Below are 13,092 nucleotides of genomic sequence, written 5' to 3' on the forward strand. Positions count from 1 at the left end.
CTAATTTAATTACATCTGTAGCCTAATTATGGTGTTGAGTATCTAGTGGAGATGATACTGTATCACATTGTTTTAATACTGTATCATTTATGGTGATATGCCATGGTATAGGGTGTTTATGTTGCAATGTGAGTGTTAACTGAAGCCGATAGTCCTAGTAGTTGTTTTTGGTGAAGCTATGTGACGCTGGTAGTCTCTCATACTGTGCCCTTCTTACACTCTTACACTCCCAACAACACACTAATAATAGACAGTGTATAGGGTGTCTATGTTGCAAATGTGTCTGTTAACTGAAGCCGATAGTCCTAGTAGTTGTTTTTAGTGAAGCTATGTGACGCTGGTAGTCTCTCATACTGTGCCCTTCTCACACTCTTACACTCCCAACAACACACTAATAATAGACAGTGTATAGGGTGTCTATGATGCAAATGTGAGTGTCAACTGAAGCTGATAGTCCTAGTAGTTGTTTTTGGTAAAAAGTAAATTCGTATGGCTTTTGTTGGTGGGGAGTCCTTGCGGGATGGTCCCACCGCCTGAATATATAATTTAAGCCGTCAATGGGCCTTACGACTGTCATACTTCAGCCGGGACCGACAGTTTAACTTGCCCATCCGATAACACGGGAGTGATCTGGTTAAAGAACTTGAGAGGGTTGAACCCGGGATCTCTGTGCTGCTACGCAAGCACTCTATCCACTAGACCACGGATCACTCCAATAGTCCTAGGAGTTGTTTTTGGTGAAGCTATGTGACGCTGGTAGTCTCTCATACTGTGCCCTTCTTACACTCTTACACTCCCAACAACACACTAATAATAGACAGTGTATAGGGTGTCTATGTTGCAAATGTGAGTGTTAACTGAAGCTGATAGTCCTAGTAGTTGTTTTTGGTAAAAAGTAAATTCGTATGGCTTTTGTTGGTGGGGAGTCCCTTGCGGGATGGTCCCACCGCCTGAATATATAATTTAAGCCGTCAATGGGCCTTACGACTGTCATACTTCAGCCGGGACCGACAGTTTAACGTGCCCATCCGATAACACGGGAGTGATCTGGTTAAAAAACTTTTGGCTATGAGAGGGTTTGAACCCGGGTTATTATTATTAACTTATGAGAATTCGTAAATGATGATTATTTAATTATGATTTAGATGAACATTATTCTGTTTGGATTTCTAGATTGGGATTTTATCATGAATGTAGGGTAGCCATTGAAATGTTCTTATCTAAATCTAACCACAGTCATTTTACCAACTTAATTTTTGTTTTCGTGCACTAATCCTCCATAAAACACCAACTATTTTGTGTTGCCATGTTGCAATCTGGAGTGCAGAAAATTTTTTCCCGCACTAGAGCGGAAAAAGTGAATCTTTGCGTTCTGTAATCAGTGCAGGAATCGTCACTTTTAAAGGTAACTGTAGGAAAAATACATTTTCAAAGATGTTGGGATGTTTTTGAACGGGTAGTATGGTAGTCTAGTGGCCCCCTGCCAATAGGCAAAGCCGGACTGTACCAGACGAGTTAATATCAAAATTACCATAATATAATGTTTACATTGAGAGAGGTTGGCACGCGTGAACATTATAATATGATCAGATGATATTAAATCGTATGGCCTACCAATCACTTCACGTCGGGTCTCAATATGAGGCCAGCTTATAATGTCAGCTGGTGGTACGGCTCTGCAGCTATTTCAAACCTGTTACTTTTAGCTGTCAATCCATATTTTTGAAGTAACTAACATGTACTTTCAAAGAACATCATGTGATTTTGTAGTTATTTAATATTCCTGAACCCTCAGTCATATATTATGCTCAGAAATCAATCATTCAATTCCAAATGAAAATGTCAACATTTGTAATTAATTTGTAATTTTTCGCAGAAACCCTCTCGAAGGATGAACGTCGTATTCAGGAGGCGAAATTCGAAGTGATGACGTCAGAAGCGTCCTATTTGAAATCGCTGACTGTGCTGGAAAAGCATTTCGCCAACAGTGCGGCATTCAAGGATGAGTCAGTGCTGCCAACAGAGGACCGCAAAAGTCTGTTTGGCCACCTAACTGGTGTCAGAAGGTGAGTCAAATCATAGAGGAAAGATAGCAGAATAAGATAATGCCACGGTTTGTAGAATTTATTCAAAGTTTGCAAGTTTTGTATCAATTTAGGGTAAACTATTATTTAACAAAATCCCAATTAAATGCTGTAATCACCCCGAAGGACTTCTGCTACTGCAAATATTGACAACAGGGTAAACAGCTAGATGGAAATTCGATGAGCGCTACTATTCAAAATTATTTGCCAGCCTGGGTATCGAACCCAGCACCTCCTAATTGCAGGTCAGGAATGCTTACCTTACAACAAACTGACAATCTCTGGATAGCAGCGCTCATTTATACAAAGCTATAGCGGCCAGCCAGCCTACACATAAAAATTACAGCATTTTATTTGGATTTCCATTTAATAATAATAATTAATTCATTAGCATTGGATAATTGCAATATCTCAGTAATTTCCATCCGTAGACTGGTTGGCCGTATGGCTTCGTATAATGAGCGCTGCTATCCAGAGATTGGTATGTTGGTGTAAGGGTAAGCATTCCTGACCGGCAATTGGGAGGTGCTGGTTTGATTCCTGGGCTGACAAATAATTTTTGAATAGTAGCGCTCACGGATTTCCATCTAGCTTTTAACCCGGTTGTCAATATTTACAGTAACAGAAGTCTTCGGGGTGATTGACAGCATTTAATTGGGATTATGCAATCTCTAATTTAATTACATCTGTAGCCTAATTATGGTGTTGAGTATCTAGTGGAGATGATACTGTATCACATTGTTTTAATACTGTATCATTTATGGTGATATGCCATGGTATAGGGTGTTTATGTTGCAAATGTGAGTGTTAACTGAAGCCGATAGTCCTAGTAGTTGTTTTTGGTGAAGCTATGTGACGCTGGTAGTCTCTCATACTGAGCCCTTCTTACACTCTTACACTCCCAACAACACACTAATAATAGACAGTGTATAGGGTGTCTATGTTGCAAATGTGAGTGTTAACTGAAGCCGATAGTCCTAGTAGTTGTTTTTGGTGAAGCTATGTGACGCTGGTAGTCTCTCATACTGTGCCCTTCTTACACTCTTACACTCCCAACAACACACTAATAATAGACAGTGTATAGGGTGTCTATGTTGCAAATGTGAGTGTTAACTGAAGCCGATAGTCCTAGTAGTTGTTTTTGGTGAAGCTATGTGACGCTGGTAGTCTCTCATACTGTGCCCTTCTTACACTCTTACACTCTTACACTCCCAACAACACAATGGTAATAGACAGTAGTCGACGGTAATCGGAGAAGAAATTTGGAACATAAACTATCTATACCATGGCATATCTTTTCAAGCTATCTTCTCGCTATGGTGATATATCTACTTGATAGAAAACAACGACAGTGAGGTCCACGTTATAATGGCAGTGGAAAAAGACAGGAGGCCGTGATATCGTACAACCGACCAATTCACAGATCAATATAAAAGGTTGATTGCGAGCTGAAATCTACATATCTAAATTAATATTTTAAATATCTATTCTACAATAAAGGAAATAACTGGCTTATAATACACGTAGGGGATAGGAAATTCACGAATTACGCATCATTACGTCTCAACTACTCAACTCATTAACTTGATATTTTGCATATAGATTCTTAATTATCCGAGGATGGTTATAGGCCTATCTTAATTTCTTCAAGATTGCATTACGTCAGGTTTTCAGTTTGTCAAGTTTTAATATAGACCCTTGCGGAGCACGGGTTTCGTGCTATTCTTAAATAAATAAATATCGATGTCTACAGACCAGACGTTCTGTTCTTATTCTCTAAAATCTGTGCGTCGGAATCAATTTATTTTTTATTTTATTCCAGGTGTTCGGAAAAGCTGTTGGCAGCCCTGGACAGATGCTGGCAAGAGTCGATTATGTTGGCATACCTGAGCGAAGTGGTTTCCCAGCATGCCAAGCAACATTTCCACGTTTATGTCACCTACTGCTCAAACCAGATTGATCTAAACTGCACACTGAGGAGGTTGAAGTGAGTAACAACACATTTTAATCTCTTTCTGTTTCTTTATTTTGTGTTAATTTGAATGGATAGCTCTATTACACTCTGACCACGATTATTTGATGCAGTGGTCAATTAATTTCCGAAATATGTTTGTGATATTTATATTGTTTTGTAAAACGAGTTTTGATATATGCAAGAGAGTTATGTTGGGAAATCGTGCATATTATGCCAACCACAAAAAAAATTCAAAAGCAGATTTATATCTGGAATAACAAAGGAGAAGATATACGGGACATTAGTAAAACCGGTTGTGACAACTGGAGCTGAGACATGGACAATTCTGAACATGGATTGATTGATTGAGTACTTTATTTATGTAGATTACAACAATATATACTGGCTTATACACTTATGTACAATAGCTTACAATACAGCAAAATTATAGATGAATTTACATAATATAGACTAAGAAAATAATGATTGAACTGTATATGATATGAAAAAGCAATTTGTAATATAATAACTAGATTTAGAATTATATTGTTATGCATCTACATAAATTGGCGGAGCTTTGGACATATCAAAAGAGGAGATATCACTCCCAACAACACACTAATAATAGACAGTGTATAGGGTATTATGTTGCCAATGTGAGTGTTAACTGAAGCCGATAGTCCTAGTAGTTGTTTTTGGTGAAGCTATGTGACGCTAGTATCTTTCATACTGTGCCCTTCTTACACTCTTACACTCCCAACAACACACTAATAATAGACAGTGTATAGGGTGTCTATGTTGCAAATGTGAGTGTAACTGAAGCCGATAGTCCTAGTAGTTGTTTTTGGTGAAGCTATGTGACGCTGGTAGTCTCTCATACTGTGCCCTTCTTACACTCTTACACTCCCAACAACACACTAATAATAGACAGTGTATAGGGTGTCTATGTTGCAAATGTGAGTGTTAACTGAAGCCGACAGTCCTAGTAGTTGTTTTTGGTGAAGCTATGTGACGCTGGTAGTCTCTCATACTGTGCCCTTCTTACACTCTTACACTCCCAACAACACACTAATAATAGACAGTGTATAGGGTGTCTATGTTGCAAATGTGAGTGTTAACTGAAGCCGACAGCCCTAGTAGTTGTTTTTGGTGAAGCTATGTGACGCTGGTAGTCTCTCATACTGTGCCCTTCTTACACTCTTACACTCCCAACAACACAATGATAATAGACAGTAGTCGACGGTAATCGGAGAAGAAATTTGGAACATAAACGATCTATACCATGGCATATCTTTTCAAGCTATCTTCTTGCTATGGTGATATCTACTTGATAGAAAACAACGACAGTGTGGTCCACGTTATAATGGCAGTGGAAAAAGATAGGGCATGATATCGTACAACCGACCATTCACAGATCAATATAAAAGGTTGATTGCGAGCTGAAATCTACATATCTAAATTAATATTTTTAATATCTATTTTATATAAAGGAAATAACTGGCTTATAATACACGTAGGGGATAGGAAATTCACGAATGACGCATCATTACGTCTCAACTACTCAACTCATTAACTTGATATTTTGCATATGGATTCTTAATTAACCGAGGATGGTTATAGGCCTATCTTAATTTCTTCAAGATTGCATTACGTCAGGTTTTCAGTTTGTCAAGTTGTAAAATAGACCCTTGCGGAGCACGGGTTTCGTGCTATTCTTAAATAAATAAATATCGATGTCTACGTTCTGTTCTTATTCTCTAAAATCTGTGCGTCGGAATCAATTTATTTTTATTTTATTTTAGGTGTTCGGAAAAGCTGTTGGCAGCCCTGGACAGATGCTGGCAAGAGTCGATTATGTTGGCATACCTGAGCGAAGTGGTTTCCCAGCATGCCAAGCAACATTTCCACGTTTATGTCACCTACTGCTCAAACCAGATTGATCTAAATTGCACACTGAGGAGGTTGAAGTGAGTTATTAGCCATTTTTTATATATTATTCATCTACTATTTTTAAATTTATACTAGATTTAAATCTCTTTCTGTTTCTTTATATTGTGTTAATTCAAATGAATAGCTCTATTTCACTCTGACCACGATTATTATTTTGATGTAGTGGTCAATTAATTTCCAAAATATTTTTGTGATATTTATATTGTTTTGTAAAACGAGTTTTGATATATGCAAGAGAGTTATGTTGGGAAATCGTGCATATTATGCCAACCACAAAAAAAATCAAAAGCAGATTAATATCTGGAATAACAAAGAAGATGCACGGGACATTAGTAAAACCGGTTGTGACAAATGGAGCTGAGACATGGACAAATTTGAACATGGATTGATTGATTGAGTACTTTATTTATGTAGATTACAACAATATATACTGGCTTATACACTTATATACAATAGCTTACAACACAGCAAAATTATAGATGAATTTACATAATATAGACTGAGAAAATAATTATTGAACTGTATATGATATGAAAAAGCAATTTGTAATATAATAACTATAGATAATAATTATATTGTTATGCATCTACATAAATTGGCGGAGCTTTGGACATATCAAAAGAGGAGATATCAAATGGATGAAAGAAAGATGTTCAGAAGGATATGGGGACCAATATGCCGGAAAGAAACCTGTTCTGACGTCAGACGAGAGTCGTCTGTAAACAATGTCTTTCAGATCTACGTAGGGACTGGAAAACAGCTGCTTTCTGTGCAGTGTGGCGAAAACGTATTAAAAACGCTTCGTGTTTCTTGGACCTAATTTTCTATTATTTGTTTATTTTGGTTTTGATTAGAAAAATGAATTGTTCTTCATTTTATATCTGTATGGTATTTTATATAATTAATTTTTATATATTTTCAGAGACACAAACAAACGTTTCGAAGAAGAGTTAGCCCGTTTGGAATCAGACCCCATGTGTGAGTCTCTGTCGCTGCATTCGTTCCTGATGCTCCCCATGCAGAGGGTGACCCGTATGCCACTGCTAATGGACGCCATTTTGTCTAAACTGGACACCAACCATGCAGAGTACCAGGCCAGCAAGGCTGCTCTCCGCATATTGAACGAGGTACATAAGTCCTTCCATCAACTATATAATAATTCATAAAATCTATACTACCATAAAGGAAAGATCTTGCTTTTACACGTAGGGGATAGGAAATTCACGAATGACGCATCATCACGTCTCAACTAATCAACTGACAGTTAAACTGTCGGTCCCGGCTGAAGTATGACAGTCGTAAGGCCCATTGACGGCTTAAATTATATATTCAGGCGGTGGGACCTTCCCGCAAGGGACTCCCCACCAACAAAAGCCATACGAATTTACATTTTACTTTACTCAACTGATTAACTTGAAACTTTGCATATAGATTCTTATTAAACGAGGATGGTTATAAGCCTATTTTCAACTTTCCAAGATTTCATTACGTCAAGTTTTCAGATTGTAAAGTTTTAATATAGACTCTTGCGGAGCACAGGTTTCCTGCTAGTATATAATAAGTAAATGAATAGTTCCTATCAATCTTTAAATGAATGACCACATTTAATTCTAATTTTTATTTTCTTGTCGCAGTTTGTGCAGAAATGCAACGAAGCGACGCGTCAACAGGAGCGAGTCATCGAGATGGTGCGTTTGAGTCGTCAGCTGGAATTCATGGACGATGTGCGGACTCTGCCTCTGGTCTCACAGAGCCGGTGGCTGGTGAGGTCCGGTCAGGTGGTGCAACTCAACTCGGAGACAATCGGTCAGAAGCAGACGTTCGGCAGGAAGCTGACTAGACAAGGAACTAAGATCACACTCTTCTTGTTCAATGATGTACTGCTCGTCGCCAAGAAGAAGGGGTAAGATATAATTTAAGAAAAATATGTAAATTAAAAGTGGAATCCGACAATCCTTATTCTACTTTCCCTCTTCTTCCTCCGGTTCCCCCTTCTCCTAGTCTTCTTCTTCCTCCTCCTTCTCCTCCTCTACACTCCTTTTCTCCTTCGTTTCTTTTGTTATTCTTCTCCTCTTCTACTATAAATGCAAATGACACTAATGTAATAAATAACATTGGTAGATAAAATAATAAGGTTGAATGGAAAAGACTAAGAAATTGTCAAAAAACCACTGATTTATTGATAATTAGAAAGACCGGTTTCGGTTATTACACCACTGTTTATAGTTTAACAGAGATTGACAATGGTGTAATAACCGAAACCGGTCTTTCTAATTATCAATAAATCAGTGGTTTTTTGACAATTTCTTAGTCTTTTTCATTCAATATGAATAATTACCACAATATCAACTTCTCAACTACACAAAAAATAATAAGGTAGTGCTTGTGCTATTTTTCTTCCAAATGTATAGGTGACAAAGTCTCTTCTCCCCTCATCCTTCTCCACCATCTCTTCTAATTCGAGAGGATTTTGCTCATGTGCAGAACTTGTGCGTAAAGTGTTAGGTTAGGTTAGAATATGGTTAGGGTTAGAGGATGGTGGAAAATAATAGAATAACGTATCCTATGTCTGTTTTTGCTTTTAAATAGCAATATTCTAGTTTTATTCTGAATTTTGAATTAGAAATTGTGTTATAGTAGTTGAAAATCCGCCCTTCTGGAGCGCTGAAGGGTAACAGTGTATGCGCATTACGTATAGTGAGGTCCACGTTATAATGGCAGTGGAGAAAGATAGACGAACAACGTTGCCGATCCTCTGTCTTGTCAATGCCTTCTATAGACTGTAGCAGTTACAGGTTTATTAATGTAATATTATCTGTTCATTCTCGTTAAAAACAATCAATTATATTTTATTAAGCAAAAAATTATATTTTTTAATAATTTCATAATGAATTTACATAAATAAGATTAAATATTTTGTTAATTAATTATTAATTCTACATTGTTGAAAGACCATCTGGCAACAGAGCAAAGCAGAAAGAGATAGCGCTATCTGCTTTGTTGAATGAATAGCAATACCATTACGCTATCAGACAAGGATAGCAATACCATTGCCAATCAAACACTGCTATTATAACGTGGACCTCACTATAGTAATTTTCTACAGTGAATTCCATGTTATAATGGCAGCACCTGTTTAACATTGGTGTTGCTATCCTTGTCTATCATTCCACAAAGCAGATAGCGCTATCCTTCTCCATCTCCGCACTGTTGTTAAATCTGTCATGGGCTATGTATATTACTGGTCTTCTATCTCATTTAAAAAGAGACAAAATTAATTGATTTTGAATATTTTGTTGTAGTTTCTCTTAGTTGAAAAGAGGCAAAATTTACAATTTATCTATTTACAATGCAAATGACACTGAAAGATAAAATAATAAGATAGTCCTTGTGCTATTTTTCTTCCAAATTTATAGGTGAAAAAGTCCGAAATAAGGTTAGAATTTCACGTGTAGAATTTTGATAAAATTCCAGTCCAAACAAAAATGAAAACTATAAATTTGAATTTAGATGGCTTGAATTAATAAATTAATTAGAAATATTTCACTCAATTACCACTTGTAACGAATAATATTGAGTTATTTAAGAAAATTTGGAACCATTCAAGCAACACAAACTCGTAAACACTAAAGCTCAGCTTTAATTAATTAATATATTCTTTTTCTTTTGCAGTGAGGAGAGTTTCCTAGTACTGGACCACTGCCCACGCAATCTCATCCAGATGACGGCAGAAGACGATGTTGGAAATGCGCTCAAGTATCTAATCAAAGTGGCCATGCTCAAAAACCACGAAGGAAAGCTAGTCGAAATGGTAGGCCATTCATTTTGTTCTTCTTGAAATGACACGTTCAATTTAATAATGATTATTCTTTCTTAGATAAGTATGACCAAAAATATTGTACGTAACTTGTACGGTGACGTATTTACCACATTCGTATGATAATTTATAAGTATGTTGCAACTTCATGTCCCAGTTCATAGACCAAGACCAAATATTCTGTTTCACATGCCATTTATCAGAACGACTCATCATTGCAATTCTTACATATACAGAACTTTACGTTTGTACAATAGAATAAGCCACTGCATTGATCCGTTTGCTGACCGTTTCCAAACCTTTAAGAAATCCTGTGAACTAGCATATCGCTCTATAGCTGACTCATGATTGATAAATAATTATACTAAATTCCCTCACTTTTTTTCTCTCTTCTAAAGCCCTATTTTTCCTCCATTCTCTATTTTATTCTTTTTTTATTTTATTTCATCTTCTTCATTTTCTATTATCATTGGTTTATTTTATTTTTTCATTTCGCCTCTTCTTATCTTATTAGTATTCAGAAATTGTGTTTACAATTTTATTTTTTTTTTCATTCTTATTTTGCATCAAATATTATGTATCTAAGCTAGTTGATGTCAATAAGACTCTTCATGGATTTATTATGTGAGCTTTTGTATGTAAATAAATAAATAAATAATTCTGCCCTCAACTACGTTTCGGGCAGGAACAAATAAATAAATGTTTATTGTCATTAAGCAGCATTGGCAATGGACAAAGTCAAAACTATACTAGACATTATACAAGTCAGAAGATTATAAATTAATGTAATTGAAAGTATATACGATATACATAAACATAACTACATCCAAAATAAACCCAGAAGAATTTAAATATTCATCACTATACAAACAACAGTACTAAATAAGGCCCTGTCAAAATGGTTAAAACAAGAAAGAAAAGCTTTAAGCAATCAAGGAATCAAACATCAATAATCATATCGGAATCCAAGAACTCTTGTATAGAATACATTGGTGTTTTCACTAACCAGTTGAAAAGTTTCATTTTAAATCTATCTGTAGACTCCTTTATTAAGCTTAGAGGTAACTTATTGTACAGTTTCAGACCTATAATATTGTAGCCATTCATTGACTTTGAAAGCCTTTGGAATGGTATATTCAGTCTATTCTTATTTCTTGTTGCATAAGAATGTATGGTATGTCTTGGAATTTTCTCTACCTTTGTTTTTACATGTATTAGAACAGTGTATATATAAAGATTTATGATTGTTAAGATTCTCAACTTAATAAACAAATGTCTTCAATGTTCAGTACTATTACGCGCATCTGCTAATATCCTGATGGCTTTTTACTGAAGTGAAAGCACACTGCTAACATGGCTACAGTTACCCCAAAACAACACGCCATATAAAAGAATACTTTGAAAAAATGCAAAATAAGCAGACCTTACATAGCTATCAGGTACATAATTTGTTAATTGCTTCAACAAATCAATAACCCTAGACAATTTACTATTTACATACTCAATATGTGGCTCCCATATTAATATTTCGTCAATATATAAACCTAGAAACTTAACATTATTTACGCTATTATCTGTTGGAATCTCTCTTAAGCTAAAAATCATTTGTTGAGTCTTATTATTATTCAATAGGAAACCATTTGCCCTGAACCATATGCTTGCTTGGTTTAAAGTATGTTCCATCGTAAACGCGAGTTTTTGAAAATCTGAGTCTGAATTGAATAAAGTGGTATCATCTGCGTAAAGCATTGACTGAGATGTCACTGATAATGGAAGATCATTTATCATCAGGGTGAACAGTACAGGTCCAAGGATAGAGCCCTGAGGAACACCAAACTTGATCATTTTTACCTTAGATTTAGTATGATCTACATAGACTATTTGCTTACGGTCAAATAAGTATGACCCAATTAACATGAGGCTTACACTGTTCATACCGTAGAGACCAAGTTTATTCAGCAGGATTGTGTGGTCGACACAATCGAATGCCTTGCTGAGGTCACAAAAGGTAGCCTGAGCCAATTGACCTGTTTCAGAAGCATCCAACACTTTTTTAAACAATCATACTTATGCGGTAAATTATCGTTACCGGACTTGTTACGTAAAGTACTATAATGTACTAATTTCAACTAACCTTACTCTGATTGTCTGCCCTTCAGCTAGTCAGCTGCGACTCTGAGACATGTCAACAGCGGTGGCTGCAGGCGTTTGCCCCGCCCCAGGCCAGTGAGGAAGGGGAGTCGATCTATGAGGCGTGGGACTGCCCCCAGGTGATTGCCATTCACTCCTACCAACCTCAGCCCCTCCACAGTCAGCCCGACGAACTCACTCTCCATCCAACCGATATCATCAATGTCACAAGAAAAATGGCAGATGGTACGTACACACTGCTATTACTAAATCTAGAAAATTTTATAATACTAATACTGTACAAGTAGTAATAACATAGAGAAAAGATAGCATGATAGATATCCCATGGTACTGGAATTTTTAGAATAAAGAAAATAAGGCTCGCTACGCTCGCCAAAAGCCGAAAATTGTAAATAGTATATTATGCTACAAGCACAGACAGTTAGTGTTTACAGTATGATGATAGTTTCCGAATACGTAAACACCTTTCTGAGAGAGTCGCGTACGATATTTTTCGCCACACTACAGGTATAGATGACGCCAAAAAGTTAGGCGGTTTCGTGGGTCTCTTGTGCGTTCCAACAGCTGATGTTGTCAAGTAGAGTTGTCATGTAGCTTGGCAATAAATAGATGCATTGCATCAGCTGTGAGTAGGTTACACCATGTGACCCACGAAGCCGCCTAACTTTCTGGCATCAGCTATATAAGAATAATAAATTGAATGAGAATGTTTTATGAGGGGGGGGGGAACTTTGATGTCTCATATCTCAAGAACCAGACGTCGTAGGGTACTCAAAGTGGGGTGGAAATTTCCGATCTCACCCTCCTGAACACAATGCACCATATGGCACAGTTGTCCAAACACATTTTCAAAAATTTTCAAAAAGCGGCCGGAAAGAAACTTGTTCTGACGTCAGACGAGAGTCGTCTGCAAATGTCTTTCAGATCTACGTAGGGACTGGAAAACAGCTGCTTTCTGTGCAGTGTGTCGAAAAAGTAATATCAGAAACAAAAGACGCTCTATAAGACGGACAAAAGACGGTCCCTTGAGACCTATACTCTTCAATATATACATTAATGATCTTCCTGACTCTATTGCAAGTGAATCTAATTCTGGCATTTTGTTTGCTGATGATTTTGGCTTAAAGGTTAAAGGT

At 36.7% G+C, this 13,092-nt stretch overlaps 1 protein-coding gene across 3 annotated transcripts in view; it reads left to right on the forward strand.

Moving 5' to 3' along the window:
* The window catches only part of LOC111057264 (rho guanine nucleotide exchange factor 19), a 66,603-nt gene that overhangs the window by 35,508 nt on the left and 18,003 nt on the right, over nucleotides 1-13,092 (forward strand). The window contains exons 10-15 of one of the 3 annotated variants that reach the window (XM_039441080.1): nucleotides 1,877-2,066; nucleotides 3,907-4,071; nucleotides 6,911-7,115; nucleotides 7,623-7,891; nucleotides 9,661-9,799; nucleotides 11,965-12,181. In XM_039441080.1, the coding sequence (XP_039297014.1) occupies nucleotides 1,877-2,066; nucleotides 3,907-4,071; nucleotides 6,911-7,115; nucleotides 7,623-7,891; nucleotides 9,661-9,799; nucleotides 11,965-12,181 (1,185 nt within the window). Of the gene's footprint in view, nucleotides 1-1,876; nucleotides 2,067-3,906; nucleotides 4,072-5,840; nucleotides 6,006-6,910; nucleotides 7,116-7,622; nucleotides 7,892-9,660; nucleotides 9,800-11,964; nucleotides 12,182-13,092 lie in introns of all 3 variants that reach the window. The other 2 variants (XM_039441081.1, XM_039441082.1) reach the window with 2 other exon arrangements.

The sequence above is a fragment of the Nilaparvata lugens genome, chromosome 14 (genome assembly GCF_014356525.2).
Source record: "Nilaparvata lugens isolate BPH chromosome 14, ASM1435652v1, whole genome shotgun sequence".
NCBI lineage: Eukaryota > Metazoa > Arthropoda > Insecta > Hemiptera > Delphacidae > Nilaparvata > Nilaparvata lugens.